The sequence below is a fragment of the Hyperolius riggenbachi genome, chromosome 1 (genome assembly GCF_040937935.1).
Source record: "Hyperolius riggenbachi isolate aHypRig1 chromosome 1, aHypRig1.pri, whole genome shotgun sequence".
Lineage (NCBI taxonomy): Eukaryota > Metazoa > Chordata > Amphibia > Anura > Hyperoliidae > Hyperolius > Hyperolius riggenbachi.
The window spans coordinates 229006401-229024178 of record NC_090646.1 but is presented as its reverse complement, the minus strand read 5'-3'; the positions used below and the strand labels follow the sequence as shown (position 1 = coordinate 229024178).

General features: G+C 44.4%; 1 protein-coding gene across 3 annotated transcripts in view; it reads right to left on the bottom strand.

The window, feature by feature from the left end:
- The window catches only part of LEF1 (lymphoid enhancer binding factor 1), a 169744-nt gene that overhangs the window by 59255 nt on the left and 92711 nt on the right, over positions 1–17778 (bottom strand). For all 3 annotated transcript variants that reach the window (XM_068231175.1, XM_068231191.1, XM_068231183.1), the window contains 4 exons: positions 17518–17650; positions 14560–14650; positions 4537–4659; positions 3205–3367 (listed from right to left, as the gene is read on the bottom strand). In XM_068231175.1, the coding sequence (XP_068087276.1) occupies positions 3205–3367; positions 4537–4659; positions 14560–14650; positions 17518–17650 (510 nt within the window). The remainder of the gene's footprint in view (positions 1–3204; positions 3368–4536; positions 4660–14559; positions 14651–17517; positions 17651–17778) is intronic.

The following is a 17778-nucleotide window of genomic DNA, read 5'->3' as shown; positions in this document are numbered from 1 at the left end:
CTCTCAGTCCATATTTAGAGCAGGACTACAAGAAAATGGCCGCAGATGTCCACAAATGCAGACAAACGGCGGCCATTTTCTTGTAGCCTGCTCTAACTATAGATGGAGCGGAGGCGGGGAGAGAAGAGTGACGTAGGCGCTGGAGCTGGATGTCAGGTGAGTCGGTTTCTGCCACATAAAGGGGGGGCATACTGGGGCAAGCTACCTACGCTGGGGCAAGCTACCTACACTGGGGGCATACTGGGGCAAGCTACCTACGCTGGAGCAAGCTACCTACACTGGGGGCATACTGGGGCAAGCTACCTACGCTGGGGGCAAGCTACCTACGCTGGGGGCATACTGGGGCAAGCTACCTACGCTGGGGGCATGCTGGGGCAAGCTACCTACGCTGGGGGCAAGCTACCTACACTGGGGGCATACTGGGGCAAGCTACCTACGCTGGGGGCAAGCTACCTACACTGGGGGCATACTGGGGCAAGCTACCTACGCTGGGGGCAAGCTACCTACGCTGGGGGCATACTGGGGCAAGCTACCTACGCTGGGGGCAAGCTACCTACGCTGGGGGTATACTGGGGCAAGCTACCTACACTGGGGGTATACTGGGGCAAGCTACCTACGCTGGGGGCAAGCTACCTACACTGGGGGCATACTGGGGCAAGCTACCTACGCTGGGGGCAAGCTACCTACACTGGGGGCATACTGGGGCAAGCTACCTATGCTGGGGGCATACTGGGGCAAGCTACCTACGCTGGGGGCAAGCTACCTACACTGGGGGCAAGCTACCTACACTGGGGGCAAGCTACCTACGCTGGGGGCATACTGGGGCAAGCTACCTACGCTGGGAGCATACTGGGGCAAGCTACCTACGCTGGGGGCAAGCTACCTACACTGGGGGCATACTGGGGCAAGCTACCTACACTGGGGGCATACTGGGGCACGCTACCTACGCTGGGGGCAAGCTACCTACACTGGGGGCATACTGGGGCAAGCTACCTACGCTGGGGGCAAGCTACCTACACTGGGGGCATACTGGGGCAAGCTACCTATGCTGGGGGCATACTGGGGCAAGCTACCTATGCTGGGGGCAAGCTACCTACACTGTGGGCAAGCTACCTACACTGGGGGCAAGCTACCTACACTGGGGGCATGCTACCTACGCTGGGGGCATACTGGGGCAAGCTACCTACGCTGGGAGCATACTGGGGCAAGCTACCTACGCTGGGGGCAAGCTACCTACACTGGGGGCATACTGGGGCAAGCTACCTACACTGGGGGCATACTGGGGCACGCTACCTACGCTGGGGGCAAGCTACCTACACTGGGGGCATACTGGGGCAAGCTACCTACGCTGGGGGCAAGCTACCTACGCTGGGGGCATACTGGGGCAAGCTACCTACGCTGGGGGCATACTGGGGCAAGCTACCTTCGCTGGGGGCATACTGGGGCAAGCTACCTACGCTGGAGGCATACTGGGGCAAGCTACCTTCACTGGGGGCATACTGGGGCAAGCTACCTACGCTGGGGGCAAGCTACCTACGTTGGGGGCATACTGGGGCAAGCTACCTACGCTGGGGGCAAGCTACCTACGCTGGGGGCAAGCTACCTACGCTGGGGGCAAATTACCTACACTGCTGGGGGCAAACTACCTACACTGCTGGGGGCAAACTACCTACACTGGGGGCATACTGGGGCAAACTACCTACACTGGGGGCAACCATGCTACTACACTGGGGGAAACTGTACTAGCTACACTGAGGGCAGCTATGCTACCTATATGGGGCAACTATACTACCTACACTGGGGGCAACTATGCTACTTATATGGGGACAACTATGTTACTTATGGGGGGGGCAACAAAATCCGGTTTCGCTCAGGGCGCTGTGAAACCTAAGGCCGGCCCTGGTCCTGCAGCATTTTGGTGTGTTTTGTGCTTCAATACAAAGTATAAGATCACTGCAAAATTGCTTTTCAATTGCTGCACAAAAGTGATTTTGCTGTGATTTTACTACCCAGAACCACAAAAAATAAATTGCTGGCATTAAATTAAAAAGCACTTCAAACGTGTTGCAAATTGCTCCAGAGAATGCTTTAAAAATCGCTTCCAAAAGCGTTCTGTCACTGCAATTTGTGCTTTGTAGTGGGCCCCAACCCTTAGGTAGCAACAGTTTGCAACCTTTCCCTGGATAGTATTAGACCATAGTGACAATGGGGGTTCCCTGGATAGTATTAGACCATAGTGACAACGGGGGAATGGTTAGATTAATAGCAGTCATGTACAGACTGCAGTTCATTCATGCATCTGCATAGAGCCATTTCTGGAGTAGTTTCAAATTTACTGGGGGAAAAAAATCTAATTTTCGGTAACTGAATAAAGAGAGATATGGGGGCTGCCATATTTATTTCCTATTAAGCAATACCGGTTGCCTGGCTGCCCTGCTGACCATCTGCCTCTAGTCCTTTTAGCCATAGACCCTGAACAATCATATGCAGATCAGGTGTTTCTGGCATTATTGTCAGATCTGACAAGATTAGCTGCATGCTTGTTTCTGGTGCTATTCAGACACTACTGCAGCCAAATAGAAAAGCTGAGCTGCCAAGCAACTGGTATTGTTTAAAAGGAAATAAATATAGCAGCCGCCATATACTTCTCACTTCAGTTGTCTTTTAAGCACAGGAAAACTACAGTAAATAAGTCCCACTGTGTCTAAAAAGGGTTTTGTGTAGAGCATACATTAATCTTGTAATGATGGAGTTCAGTTTTACACAGATTCTATGTATTAGTGTTATATTACTGAAAATCATGACACAGTAGCGTAACCATTGCTGTCTGTGTGTCACTACCCTCCTTTTGTAATTAATCTAATTCAGCTGAAATATCCGGATAAGGCACAAGCATTATATCACCGAAATGCCCTGACATTACAACACAGGAAACACTGAAGACTTCTTGCTGGAAAGCGTACAAAGGTCTTTTCTAAAGCAAATTTGTTTTTGGTACATTATAAATGAATCGCCTGGGATGTGTAGAAGAAAGGAGGCAAATCAAAGGCTGAAGGTTCACTTCCTCATTTACTTTGTATTTATAGGTTGCCAAGCAACAGCACAGACGTTGGTGAAAGCGACCACGTCAGGGGGACAAGTCGGCAATGTTTTGTGAAACAGACGTCAGGTTAGCGAAGATAAACAGAAAGCCCCACAGCTCACCCTTCTGCCGAGAATCTGATTGATGGCGGCACTTTCTTTAAGCGTACACTCCGCTACGACATTTGCTCTCATCTCTTTCATATACAGCATGAAAGCATTCAGCGGCTTCTTTATATGAGGTCTTTTTGGCTCCTGCTCTTTTCTCTGTTCATGATGAGGTTTCCTAATGGATGTAAAAGAGACATTGGTTGAGCACTACACACAAAAGACATAATAACACCGAAGGGCAACGTGTGAGGTTAATTGTGGCAGCTTGTTAAAAAAAGTGTAACGAAAAAAAAATAATCTTTAGTTTACCCAAAAAAGTAAAATTTCAATGCTGAAGAGTCGGATCACCTGTAAGGATTAAAATACCTACATAAGGTAATTTTTTGCTGGTAGCGTGACCTTTATGATCAGATCAGGTGAAAGATGAATACTTGCAGCCATGTCTGATCCTCCTTAAGAGGAAATGTCACTGGTCAGGTGTCATGTCCTCCAACCAATCACTATTAGTCAGTCCCAAAATAAGCAGCTGCAAAGGGCTTCCTGCTCCTTCCCCACCCCCTCTGTAAATATGTACATGTAGCTGAGCTGGGCGCAAGTGCCAGTACAGCAGTTCTTCATCAGTTGAGGTGCCCATTAACAGTACCATTTTTTTCATCAGATACGATCTTTCAACACACTTTTTTTATGATCGAATTGTACAGAAAACTGTGCAGTGTGTGGCAAAAATCAATGTAAAACGATTCTTTAGTCGATTGTAACAGAAAATGTAATCGATCCAAAAGTTCTGAAGAGAGAGAATGCCCTAATTGACCCATTTATGGGAACAATTGATAATTGCCTTCCGATTACTTACAATCGGAAATAGTGTGTTGAAAGAACTCATCTGATGAAATAAATGATGGCAGTGGACCCATGCTTAGCATGTTTGACAATAATCTATCTGAAGGTTCATCAAAGATGAGGAACAACTACTTTATTACAAGATTTAATCATGGATTACATTGCATTACATTTCTACAAAATGTTTACATATAGGCTTCAGAAAGCAGGCCCAGGACCAGATGATTAATCATACATTTTATAAGATTTGTTTACATTTTTTTATTGATCTCTTGCAATTACTTACTAACGTTCTGCATTACCTTGTACTGGCTTACTGCCAGTGGTGGAGTCTACTTACACTGTTGGGTTTAGTGAATAGGGCAGACAGCAGTAATCAAAGTGTACACATCTATAGTAGATAACCAGAATTCAGTACCTGGGGTTCTAATGTGCTATATGGCCAAAAATGCTATTAGCACAAGTTATCAGATACATTTCACTTGAGATGGAAAGTCAGCTTACACATGCATAAGGTCGTTGTCACTGTGGTGGTGTTCTTGTTTAACCTGAGGATTGACTATAGCGGGGTGAGGGATTCCAGTTGCGTGAGGACCTGGATGACCAGGGACCATGTGATGTGAATACCTAAGAAAAAGAATATTTAAAGAAATTAAACAAGTAAACTGTTAAATAGTCCTGCTCACACACAGCACACAGACACACAAAGCTAATACGAATATTGCACTGAATCCCCAAAGTACTTTGAATATATTTCTACATCTTTATAAGCAGCTGCCAATATGGAGCATTGTCATATACAAACAGAAAGGATATATGCAATTACGTCCCTAACCCATTTGTTAGTTTACTGATAAATACGGGTGCTGTAGACAGATTAAAATGAAGCTATAATCAACAATGTGACTTTCGCTCTGTTTTAAAATACAAGCATGCTACTACGGAAGCGGGAAAAAAGGGCGCAGGCCGCTAGTGGACAAAAAGGGTGCCGCCATTCACTCTCATAATAAATAACGTTTAATGGGCGCCGAGCAGGAAAAAAGGGCGCAGGACATAAATAACATTTACAAACGGCTCCAGGAGATTTTTAATGATTTATAAGTGTGCTTGTGGTGATTTACGTTTATAAAATGCACCCGTGCCGAATAACGTTTATAAAAATACTAAACATATTTATCTTATTTAACTAATTAAAACATTATTTAAAGTTTTATCCCTTACTGTTTCTAAAACATTATTATTCACAAAATAAAGCGATCAGTACGTAACGTAAATTGCTAAATATTTTTTGCATCCACAATTAGTAAAACATTATTATCCACATAATAAAGGGGGGTCTTAGGTTTAGGCACCACCAGGGGGGTCTTAGGTTTAGGCACCAACAGGGGGGTCTTAGGTTTAGGCACCAACAGGGGGGTCTAGGGGTTAGGGGTAGGTACAGGGAGGGTTACTTAGGCACCAACAGGGGGGGTCTTAGGTTTAGGCACCAACAGGGGGGTCTTAGGTTTAGGCACCAACAGGGGGGTCTTAGGTTTAGGCACCAACAGGGGGGTCTTAGGTTTAGGCACCAACAGGGGGGTCTTAGGTTTAGGCACCACCAGGGGGGTCTTAGGTTTAGGCACCAACAGGGGGGTCTTAGGTTTAGGCACCAACAGGGGGGTCTTAGGTTTAGGCACCAACCGGGGGGTCTTAGGTTTAGGCACCAACAGGGGGGTCTTAGGTTTAGGCACCAACAGGGGGGTCTAGGGGTTAGGGGTAGGTACAGGGAGGGTTACTTAGGCACCAACAGGGGGGGGGGGTCTTAGGTTTAGGCACCAACAGGGGGGTCTTAGGTTTAGGCACCAACAGGGGGGTCTTAGGTTTAGGCACCAACAGGGGGGTCTTAGCTTTAGGCACCAACAGGGGGGTCTTAGGTTTAGGCACCAACCGGGGGGTCTTAGGTTTAGGCACCAACAGGGGGGTCTAGGGGTTAGGGATAGGTACAGGGAGGGTTCTGTGTAAGAGTAGGCTTAGGTATAGTTTTAGTAAAATTTTAGTAATAATTACTAATGTTTTACAACACTTATTACGAACGTAGTTATATTTATATCATCGTTATAAAGAATATTTTCAGATTTTATTATAAGAACAAACCATAAATGAAGGTTATTCACAATAATTTACAATTATAACAATTAAACATATATTATTGTTTTTTTAATAAATGTAATTATAAGTTTAACTTTTGAAACAGGGAAGATTAACGTTTTCACAATTTCCGATTTCATAAACATTATTTAATGATTTATAAATTTGTTAAACATTATTTGTAAACGAAATATAGCACACTATTTTTATAAACGCTATTAAAAATTAATTGTTAATTAGCGTTTACACCCCACGCCCTTTTTGTCCAGGCGCCCTTTTTGTACGTACGCTGCTACTACTGTTTACACTACACTATACTGTTTACAAGATAACATCTGTACAACTATGATACAAAGCTGAAAGGGATGAATCATAACTGTGGAGGGAAAGGGGATAGGATGAGATTACTTCCAAAGCAGGAAGGATCACAGAGATCAGCACACACTGTAGCTAGTTTACGGTCAGTATAAAAACTGATCAACAGCTTATACTGTATACACTTGAGGTGACATGCCAGTATCAAAACAAGGACGGTAAAGTAAGTAATGCAAGCCTGATAGGAAATTAATACTTCAGTTGTACAGAAAACCAAGCAGTGTGTGAAGAAAAGCTAGGTGAAACAATTCTATGGTTGACTAGAACACAGAATTTTTTTCGATCAGATTGTTGGAATTTACAATCGTATCTGAAGAGAGAAAGTGCCCTAATCGACCCATTTACAGGAATGATTGATTACTACCGTCTGATTATTTAAGATATTGCGAATCTCATCGAATGATCGCATCTGGGGAAAATATTGTACTGTTAATGGGCACCTATAGCATTTTAGAAGTATATTTCAGCCATCCTTTTTGACCTTTCCCCAGGATCACATGCTTATATCAATATGGGAGGCAAATCAGACACACATATAATGAATCCAACAAAATATGGAACTAACAAAAAGGTCATTGTTCTCTGAACAGATCATATTTGAAATATTAGTGGTTAATTTTGCTGGTTAATTACATAAAGCAGTTACCATTTGAAATGACTTTCCTGTGACAAATGAGACATTTTCTGCCTGTATGTATACGTTATTCATTGCTCGCTATGCTGATTTTATGCCCCTACTTTGACAGATTATCAAGAATGTGGTAAAACCTCTGCTTGGCTTTATAAAGAGATTACCTATGAACAATGAATTTCTTCATATGCCTGTTCATGAATGCTATTCTAGGAATAATGAGGGTTATTCCTCAACATTATTCAGAGGTACTGTAACCCATAGCAACCTATCCTTTATTTCTTTCTTTGTCTGGGGGCTTAGACCATATAAGGACGTATGCCATAAGTATATGATTTCATAAAATGAAAATCATTTATTATTCTTCAATCCTCAAATGTATTCTATCTTGAAACTAACTATGTCTTCGCAATCACAACAGACACTATAGGTATTATTGTTTTATGTGGGCTTTGAACTGCTTGCATTATATTGTGCTTCTTTTTGATTGGGGCAGCTTTCCACTTTGAACTGGATTAACATATTTAAAGAGAAGAGTTCAGACAGAATAATTGATTCATTCCTACCCGACTTGGCTCAATCAATTCAGTTCAAACAAGGTTATTGATTGACAGATTTCATGTAAAAATGGCTTTAGAAGCTGCAGGTGCCTATAATGCCACTCTCCTGGCAATCCCAGCACTTAGTGAATTGTTTTTATTGGAGAGAATAGACCACAGGCATGAAATGGAGGATTGGGATTATTCCAGTATAGAAGATTAGACATCAGCCTTGATTGTCAGCTATTGTACCATAGGGATAAACGCCAGGCCATTTCAACGCACTGTAATGTAGGGGGCTCACATTATTAACTGGGTGTCAGACAATTCTGTTAATCCTTGTGTAAGATGTAAGCAAGAACAACATAGACAGACAAAGGGACAGCCAGAACACACTGCAAGGCTAGTGAAGAAAGACAATAGTCCAGGCTTGAATGCCATGAGCATGGACTTTCACGTCAAATAAACCCATGTTACTAAAAGATATGTTTATAACTGCCCATGTGGATGACTGATCTGTAAGCCTGAAGGTCCGTACACACGCCGGACTGGAGGCAACGACGGGTCCGTCGTCACCTCCCGCTGGGTGGGCGTTCCAACGACAGTCCGGCATGTGTACGCACTGTCGGCGGACTGATACGGCTGCTTCTGAGCGCTCTGCCCGGCGACTTCTGTTTATTCCTTTATCTATTCCTTTGACAGCTTTGAAAAAGACAGTATGAAATGTCATGTTTTTTCTAGGAAAATGTGGCCTGCCCTACCTTCTTTATAAAGAAGCCCTCCACATGTTGCTATAGCTACTGAACATGGAACGTACCATGTGGACCTGTAACCAAGGATTACATTTCATCCCAGTCAATAGCCGATAGCCCCTTTCCCGTGAGAAATCTTTACCTTTGCTCAAATAGATCACCGGGGACATCTGTATGGCTGATATTGTGGTGAAATAAAGCATTTCTTATTTTGTATTTATATAGTACTGTCATCTTCCTCAGCGCTGTACAAAGTACATAGTCTTGTCAATTAACTGTTCCTCAGAGTGACTTACTGTCTAATCCCTACCATAGTCAAGGGTCAATTTTTAGGGGGAAGCCAACATTGGAAGTATATGGGTGTAAGCCCAAGTGCCTGGAGGAAAACCATGCAGACATGAGGAGAACATACAAACTCCATGCAGATTGTGCCCTGGCTGGAATTCAAACTGGAGACCCAGCGCTGCAAGGTGAGAGTGCTATCCACTAAGCCACACATGCTAGATGACACTTAATGGAGGCGTTCTTTTCAGGCCCTACGTGGGCAAGAATCTAGGCAGAGTACTGGTGCCCCCAACGTTACCTAAAGATCTGGCATGCATTGTTTCCCTCACCCCTCCCACCAGAAGCTGCTCAATCATCTGCTGCGCTGTCATCCCTCCTCCCTTCTCCATAACGACAGACGCATCCCTCCACTGCAGTGGTAGGTCGCGTCTGTACACTGCTTCTGCCCTTAAAAGTCGGAGGAAGGATCAAGATTAAAGGTGGCCATACACTGGTCGATTTGCCATCAGATTCGACCAACAGACAGATCCCTATCTGATCGAATCTGATCAGAGAGGGATCGTATGGCTACCTTTACAGCAAACAGATTGTGAACCGATTTCAGCCTGAAACCGTTCACAATCTGTTGTGGTGGTGCTGCTGCCCCCGCCCGCCCGCATACATTACCTGCTCCGCCGGCGCGACTCCAGTCTCCCGGTCACCGCTGCTCTGTCTGCGCTCTGGTCTCCGGCCCCGGCATGCCTCACTTCTTCTAGCCCGGCAGGAAGTTTAAACAGTAGAGGGCGCTCTACTGTTTAAACTTCCTGCCGGGCTAGAAGAAGTGAGGCATGCCGGACCTGGAGACCAGAGCGCAGACAGAGCAGCGGTGACCGGGAGACTGGAGTCGCGCCGGCGGAGCAGGTAATGTATGCGGGCTCTATTGCGTCGGCCGTCGGGCACTCGAACGCCGCTAGCGATGCGCTCTTTACCCGCGGGCGATCGACGGTTATTTTCCGCACGGCGCGATCGACGGGATCGGACGAAATGGATCGAAATTCGGCGTGTAGCGTGAACGATTGGCAGCAGATTTGATCCCAGTGATCTAATCTGCTGTCGAAACGGGCGCAAATCGGGCCAGTGTATGGCCAGCTTAATGCTGACAGGCAACGCTCACTGAGTATGTTTTCATAGTTTGATTCAGACAAGAGATAAGGCATCGCTCTAGATTGATAAAAGGCAATACAAACAAATAGGAGAAATGTTGCATTCTGCTTGAAAGGCTTCACAGTTCCGTTAGTGGGAATTCTGAACATTACCAATGCCACTTTTTGTGCTTAAAGAGGAACTCCAGTGAAAATAATGTAATAAAAAAAGTGCTTTATTTTTACAATAAATTATGTATAAATGATTTAGTCAGTGTTTGCCATTGTAAAATATTTTAAATCCCTGATTTATATTCTGACATTTATCACATGGTGACATTTTTACTGCTGGCAGGTGATGTAGCTGCTGCATGCTTTTTTGGCAGTTGGAAACAGCTATTTCCCACAACGCAGCAAGGTTCACAGACAGGAAACTGCCAAGAGTACGTACTCAGAATTTCTTTGTGGGAGGGGTTTTACCACAATATCAGCCATACAGCGCCCCCTTATGGTCTGTTTGTGAAAAGGAATAGATTTCTCATGTAAAAGGTGATATCAGCTACTGATTGGGATAAAGTTCAATTCTTGGTCGGAGTTTCGCTTTAAATCATGCAGGATCTGTGGGTAATCAGAATAACATTTCAGAGGCAGCTAATAGAAGTTCTCCTAGCATTTCCTAAGTAACGAAAGGTACCCCACAGAAATCTCCAATAACTGATGTCCATGCCTGTGGAAATTGCAGCTAAACACTAATAAACCGGAGTACAAATATTAGATTTTTTTTGTAAACATCACTGACATTTGCTTTGCTTGGCAATCATGGTTAAAAAATGACTCAGGTTTGGGAAATTCCCATTTTGTTAGGAAACCTACTGGCTTATTTCAGAGAGAGAGTCATGACAACGGAAAGGAAGTGCAGTCATCATTCTGGGTCTGCTGTGAAGCAGGATGGTATAATACTGCTGTACAGAGCAGATGGATCCATAGTGTAATGGAAGTTTATACACTTCACATATCATTTGTACAGCTATTTCCTGTTCTTTTCATCTGACGTGGCATGAGCTTAATTATGTAATTGAGGTATAAAGCTAACATCCTGACTCTACACACACTCATATAAGGAAATCTAATTCAGATGTTGTTTGTAATTTTTTTTGGACAGAAACCCTTTTGTTTTCCAAGAAATGATTATGGAATTAATGGATGTCATTGGAAGCAGGATGTGAAGCGGGTAAAGAGAAATCAATCCCTAGTGTGAAGAAGTCTTGGGGTGTTGTCAGTGTTTCTATTTTATATAGAGATGACTTTCCTAAACAGTCGCATCATCTTCACATGGAATGTAAACTGTAGAACTTACAGCCTAGGTTTATCTCGTCCCTTTTCCGTTTCTGGTTAAAGTGGATCCGAGATGAACTTTTACTCATTGCATAATTGTGTTCCTTTCCTATTATTTATAGGGCATTCCTCAAGCCAAATACTTTTTTTGTTTTTGTTTTAATACTCTAAAACCTACTACTCTAATACTCTACTCTAAAACCATAGGTTTTCAGAGAACCAAGGCACTTTCAGACAGTAGCAAGGGCTCATGGGAGCCCAGTCTGGGCAGGAGGAGGGGGAGGTATTACTAGCCAGAGATTTCAGAGGCAGAGGGGAGGAGGGAGGAGGAGGGGGGATTACGTTTTCTTGCTCAAGATGCAGATAAGCCTGCCTCTGTGTAATGTTTACAAACAACATGGCTGCTGTCATTGTATCACAGGAATAATCAATCATAAGGCTCGTAAAGCTGTTTGCAGCTAGATTTGCTGTGTAAACTATCTAAACTTTAGGTAACATATATAGACAAGTTACTTGTTATAGTTAGTTTTTCATCTCGGATCCGTTTAAGAAAAGCATTTTTTGTAAACAAAAAATGTTCCTGCAATTCCTGATAGAGGTAAAAGTGTACCTGAGACATTTGAAACAGAAGGTTTTATTCTTATCTGGGGCTTCCTCCAGCCAAAGCAGGTCATCTTGGCGCTGTGCATCGGCCATGTAGCGCCAGAGTTGGGTGCTGCTATAGCAGCAAAGCCAGGCCCGGATTTACATCACAGCAGCCTATAGGCACAGATGTCCTGGCACCCCAGACTTCATCTCCCATGAACCTACAAACACCCGCCAAACTGCACCGCAAGTGTGGCTGGCTGGCTGTCCCAGCTATCACTTCTCCCTTACTTTCCTTGCCTGTCATAGGTAGCTATAGGTGCCCCTTTAGTATTAAGTAGCTAGAGGTGCCCCTAATTGAGAGATTTTGTCAGTGGAATGCAGAGACCTGGGTGAGTAACCTCTCATATACGCTCTTATCAGGACTCTGCATAGGGAAGGAGGGAGGGGGACACTAGGGGAGAGGAGTTAGCTGCCTTTCCATCATCAGGCGCCTGTAGGCACGTGCCTACAGTTCCTTATGGTAAATCCGGCCATGAGCAAAGCTATAGTTTGCGGCCCGCGCACAAGTAATTCGGTTTTCTGGCGATTGCCAGACTCCAAATTACTTCTCCCACCAAGTAGCTATGACTCAGAGGGAGAATAGTGTTTAACACAACTGGGAATTTCAGCAGCAGCAGGGTTCATACTGCGCCTAACTCACCAGCAGCATACTAATACGTCCGCCATCTGCTCGGTGCAGTCTTGGCCATGCGCACCTCCTAATCACAAGCACGGTTAGTTACTGTATGACTGTAACTGTACATATGCAGAATGTTGCTGGTAACAGAAGCATGATCAGGGGGCGTGCTCAGCTGGGGCCACACATGTGTAGTGTCCCGCAACCTTACTGGATTGCGGACTGCACTGCAGCTCAATGGAGGGGACAGGACCGTCGCAAAGGGAGGTAATGGACTACAGGGGGCTTGAGGAAGCTCCAGGTAAGTATAAATCCTTTTGCTTCGAATGTCTAAGTTTTACATTAAAGGACACCAGAACAAACATGGGCCATGACGTCATAAACATAGGTACTTATCCTACTAGTCCTACTAAGAAATTCTGTTTTCCTGTACAGCAAGTGTTAAAGAACTAGTGCTGTTTTTTATTATCTCACTCTGGTATCCAGGACTTCTCATGGGCTGTCCCTCTCCTTTTCTAACCCTCCCACTGCCTGGAAACCTCCAAACGTACTCTGAAAACACACCTATTCAGACAAACACATCTGCCAAACTGTCACCCTAGGGATCCAGTCTGATGCCTACGGGCGGCAGTTATTGTCTGTGTGTGTGTGTGTGTGTTCAGCACCTTAAGACTCACGTTTACAACCTTTAACAATCAAAGGTGCTGTAAGGAACAGATGAAAGAAAAGACATTTAAAACTGGAAATATAAGTAGAAGGGGCACTAGAGCTGCACATGTTAGCAGAGCAAAACTTACTACATTGCAAAGCTTCACTGGAGCCTTTCAGCCTAACATGCAGCAGATGAGCCAAGGCAATTCAATTAAATAGCAGGTAATAGATATCCATGCCCACGTCATCTCTCACCTTGACTATTGAAATTCCCTAAACTGCATCACCCCCCCCCCTGAATCAGTAATAAATGCAGCAGCCAGACTCCTCCCATTGCATTGCCTCCACTACTCCCTACTGTAAATTCCTCCACTGACTACCTATCCGCTTTAGGATCAACTTCAATTTTGTGCTTGGCCCACTGATCGGTGCACAAGTAATATGCATAGCGCCGCCCCTCGAACATTGACGTGCTCCCTTCTTGATGGGAATAGGTCACTGTTTTCTCCCGATCGACGCATGCGTACTGCAGAGCTACCGCAACAATATATTATAGTTTGTTGGACTGCCATAGACTCCCATGCAGAGTCTGCGTCGCCTGAGCATCGTCGTGAGCACTTCTGTCGTATTGCTTCACACCGCAGGTAGTGTGGGCCTTTTTTCCATGTAACAGAATTCATGTGCGAATTGCATTTTTGCAAATTTGTGTTTGCTGCATATCTTATGCAAGCCAATGGCATCGAATTTGACATGCATTGTTGTGTGAATTTTTGCTTCTGAAGTTTCTGCAGAAAAAAAAGACGTCTACGCTTTTTTTTTGCATCGGACATGCAATACAATGGAAGTCAATGGAAATAGGAGTGTTGGTATTCCAAATGCGAAAATTTGAATACCAATATCAAGTTAATGGCATGCAAATGTATGTAAATGAACTTCATTGGTATGCATGGAAAAATCAGATTGCAATCGGATGTGAAAAGCAAACCGCAGAATTGAAAATATGAAAAAAATGGGAACATTGCAGCCAGAAATCACAGGGATAAGTGTGAAGGCACCCTTGGACATGCCCCTCTATGGCACATCCATTCAGCATTCAGCAATTACATAGAGGCAGGGAGGGTGAATACCCTGGTGGTGGGAGCACCGGGGCTCACCCGTTCTCTCCCTCTTGGTGTTGCATCGGGACTTGGGAGTCCCGGGCGGTGACAGAGCTCGGGGCCCCAGCCTGCAGAGTGCACCAGCATGTGTGTTTTTTTATTTGAAGCCCAGGCAGAATCTCAGGTCTTTTGCATTGTGTGAACATTGCTTATATCCATGGTGCATCTGGGTGTGACTTCCTGGTGAAAAACCATTAACAATAGAATATCGATTTGGGTTAAGCAATTGGTTGGTTTTGTATTTCTGCCACAATGTGAATTGAAGATGTCTAAGCGCAACATAAACTCACCAGCCGAGGGGCGGGGTCATCTGGCCCACTCCTCCAGGAGACAGTGGGTAGAAGGTAGGTAGGTCTGGGGCTTGAGGATGCCTGTGCATGCCTATTAATAAAGCAAAAATGCACATGATGCAGAGCTATGCCAGTATGATGTACAATATTTTAGCTGCAGCATAATGTACAGCAAATAATGGTAGAATCCAGTGTAAAAAAAAAAAATAAGTTAAGTGTTGCTATTCTACCCCCGCAGGACATTAATTCCTTCTCAGCCCTCAATGGATTAGTCACTCTTCTCCAGTTCTGTTCTATTTTTCTGATGGATGAGGAAAAATATACATGAACAGCATGCATAATTCAATAACCATGAAATTTACATTTATAAGGTGCTTAGGCAATTTTTTATTTCAATTTAACTCTTCAGAACCCAACTAGTACCCATGGACCAGCACCAACAAAAGCCTGCCGTTCCCTATAAACCAGCGCATCTATTATACGGTCATATCTGCTTGTGAAAGTTATACAAAATACAAACAATAACTCTTAAAGCAGACAGCTACCAAAAACTTGGCTCCGAAATAGGATTGTGGATTAGGTACATTATATTAGGGTCTGTCCATTAACATACATTCCCTAAAGGTTGCGATACATTTTCCTTCTCTCCATGTTGAACCACAGAGGATCGCTGACTAATTAGGAATCATTTTTAGGCTTCTAATGCTCACTCTTGATATGATTCATTTGGCTCCCGATTGTCACTTCAGCTTCTACTAAGCTCTTCATCAGACTCACTCCTTTGGGCGGCAAGGTCAAGCTGTCTTGCCTTGGTAGCACTTCTTCCAGAACAAAAATAATATAAAGAAAATCCAGCACAAAGCTATAGTTTGTCAGGATGTAGAAGACATATAAACTTTACAAGAAATAGCACTAATGACCTTACCACTGAAACCTGATCCCTTTCCTAAAGGGACACTGGATTCTCTGCACTGTACTTCTCAGCTTTGAAATGCAAATACAAAGTGGTTCACTATTAATAACATGATTGACCCTCGTATTGTGTAAAGAGTTTAGGAGATTTATGTTTTGTGACTGTTTCTGCACTATAATAGATGTTAAATCTGTCAGCACGCAATGCTTCAAAGCAATAAACCAACTTTATTAACTTATTTAATAACGTTAGATTACTACTCTCAACCCACGGTCTGCTTGTATAGTTCTCATATTGGATTGTGCAATGTCTGTCTGCTTTAGGATCAATTTATATGTATAGTCATATGGATCTGATATTAAACGTGTGTTTTTTTCTTCCCTTATTTATACAGTCCCTCAATAGACTGTAGCCCATACATGCAAGGATATCTAATGGGAGTTACATGATTAAAGGGACACTTAAGTCAAACAAAAAAAAATGAGTTTTACTCACCTACGACTTCCAATAGCCCCCTGCAGCTGTCCGGTGCCCTCGCCGTCTCCCCCCGATCCTCCTGGCCCCGCCGGCAGCCACTTCCTGTTTCGGTGACAGGAGCTGACAGGCTGGGGACGCGAGTGATTCTTCACGTTCCTGGCCACAATAGCGCCATCTATGCTGCTATAGCATATATCATATACCATATAGCAGCATAGAGGGTGCTAATGTGTCTGGGAACGTGAAGAATCACTCGCGTCCCCAGCCTGTCAGCTCCTGTCACCGAAACAGGAAGTGGCTGCCGGCGGGGCCAGGAGGATCGGAGGGAGGCGGCGAGGGCACCGGACAGCTGCAGGGGGCTATTGGAAGACCCAGGTGAGTAAAACTCTTTTTTTTTTTTGACTTAAGTGTCCCTTTAAAGCGGTATAAAAACTCTGACATAATATTCAATAAAAACATGTTTTCCTGCTTTTTATATCCCATACAGTTATCATATTTGCTTTTTTGCATGCGTATTATTATTTATTTAGAAATGACAAGTTCCCAAAGTACATTTTTTTGCTCTGAAAGTTGACATTGCATTTTATTCATAACTGGTGTATTCGTATTGTAATGTACTCAGAAATGCTTTCAGAGTATCTCTCTGTCTTCTGGAGTGTCTGAATTGCCAGAGAATGTTTACATTCCTCACTTGATACAATTAAGTAAACACAAGATAATGTTATCTCCAGTTCGGATGCATTCAGCTTTCCCTGCAGGGAGCTTGTAAAGGGGCCCATACACTGGTCGATTTTAGAAATCAATTCTATCAAATTCCCAATTCAATCGATTTGTAGCCGATTTCGATCGAATGGCATGGCACGGCTTCTGGGATTCATCTGCGTTCCCGCAGACCCGGAAGTGCCGCTGCACGTCTCCCATCCGCGCACAGTGGCTAGTGGAAACGGGTCCTTAGGCTACTTTCACACATACTGTGTCACATTGTGTCGTGGTACGCTTCCCTGCCGTTCCCCCGTCACAGTGGTCATAATTATGTATGAAACTGGCCACACTACCCTCACTGCGACACAATGTGGCGGAAGTGGTCATCGGGACACAGAGACGACGCAAACTTAGCAGTTAGTTGCCAAGCAGTATGAGCAGTAACACTGGAAAAACAGTGATGTACTTCCTGTCCAGCAGGTAGAACGTCACTGTGCTGGGGGGGATTATTGCACATTACCCTGTCAGCGCACTTTGCCGCAGGCTAACTTGAAAAGGAAATGGTGCAGTGCGATTGTCCTGCCCTGGGCTCCCCTGCTGCAGGACTATCCCACTGCCCCATATGTGAAACCAGCCTTACTCTCCCCCCTCCCCCAACCCCCCTCCCCTGGGAAACCTTTGTTTCAGCTGTTGACAATTCAGCAAATTTTTAGAAGAACATTAGTTACAGTTATTGTTTCGGTATAACCAATATTTCCATCATATAGGCGAGCGCTCTCACTTTCAAGACAATTCAGTAGAATAGGAAGCTTCAGCATAAAAGAGGTGACAGGCAGGTTCTCTTGCATTACTGCAGTAGTTCATACCTTGCTTTGAGCCGACATCTGACGGAATATGTGAAGGATGTGCTCCTGGGGCGAAGTGCTCGTCGCTGTAAGTGATGAGAGGCGTGAGCGGATGTACCGCATGTGACGGCTGCACAACTGGCACCTTGTTTGACTGGAACGACAATGAAAACACGACATGGATTCATCAGGCAAAGAATAATACATGTTCTGCTTTAGTCAGGCTGAGCAATTTCACTGCAGTTTAACAATGATCACTGTGCCAAGCAGCCTGTTGTGTTC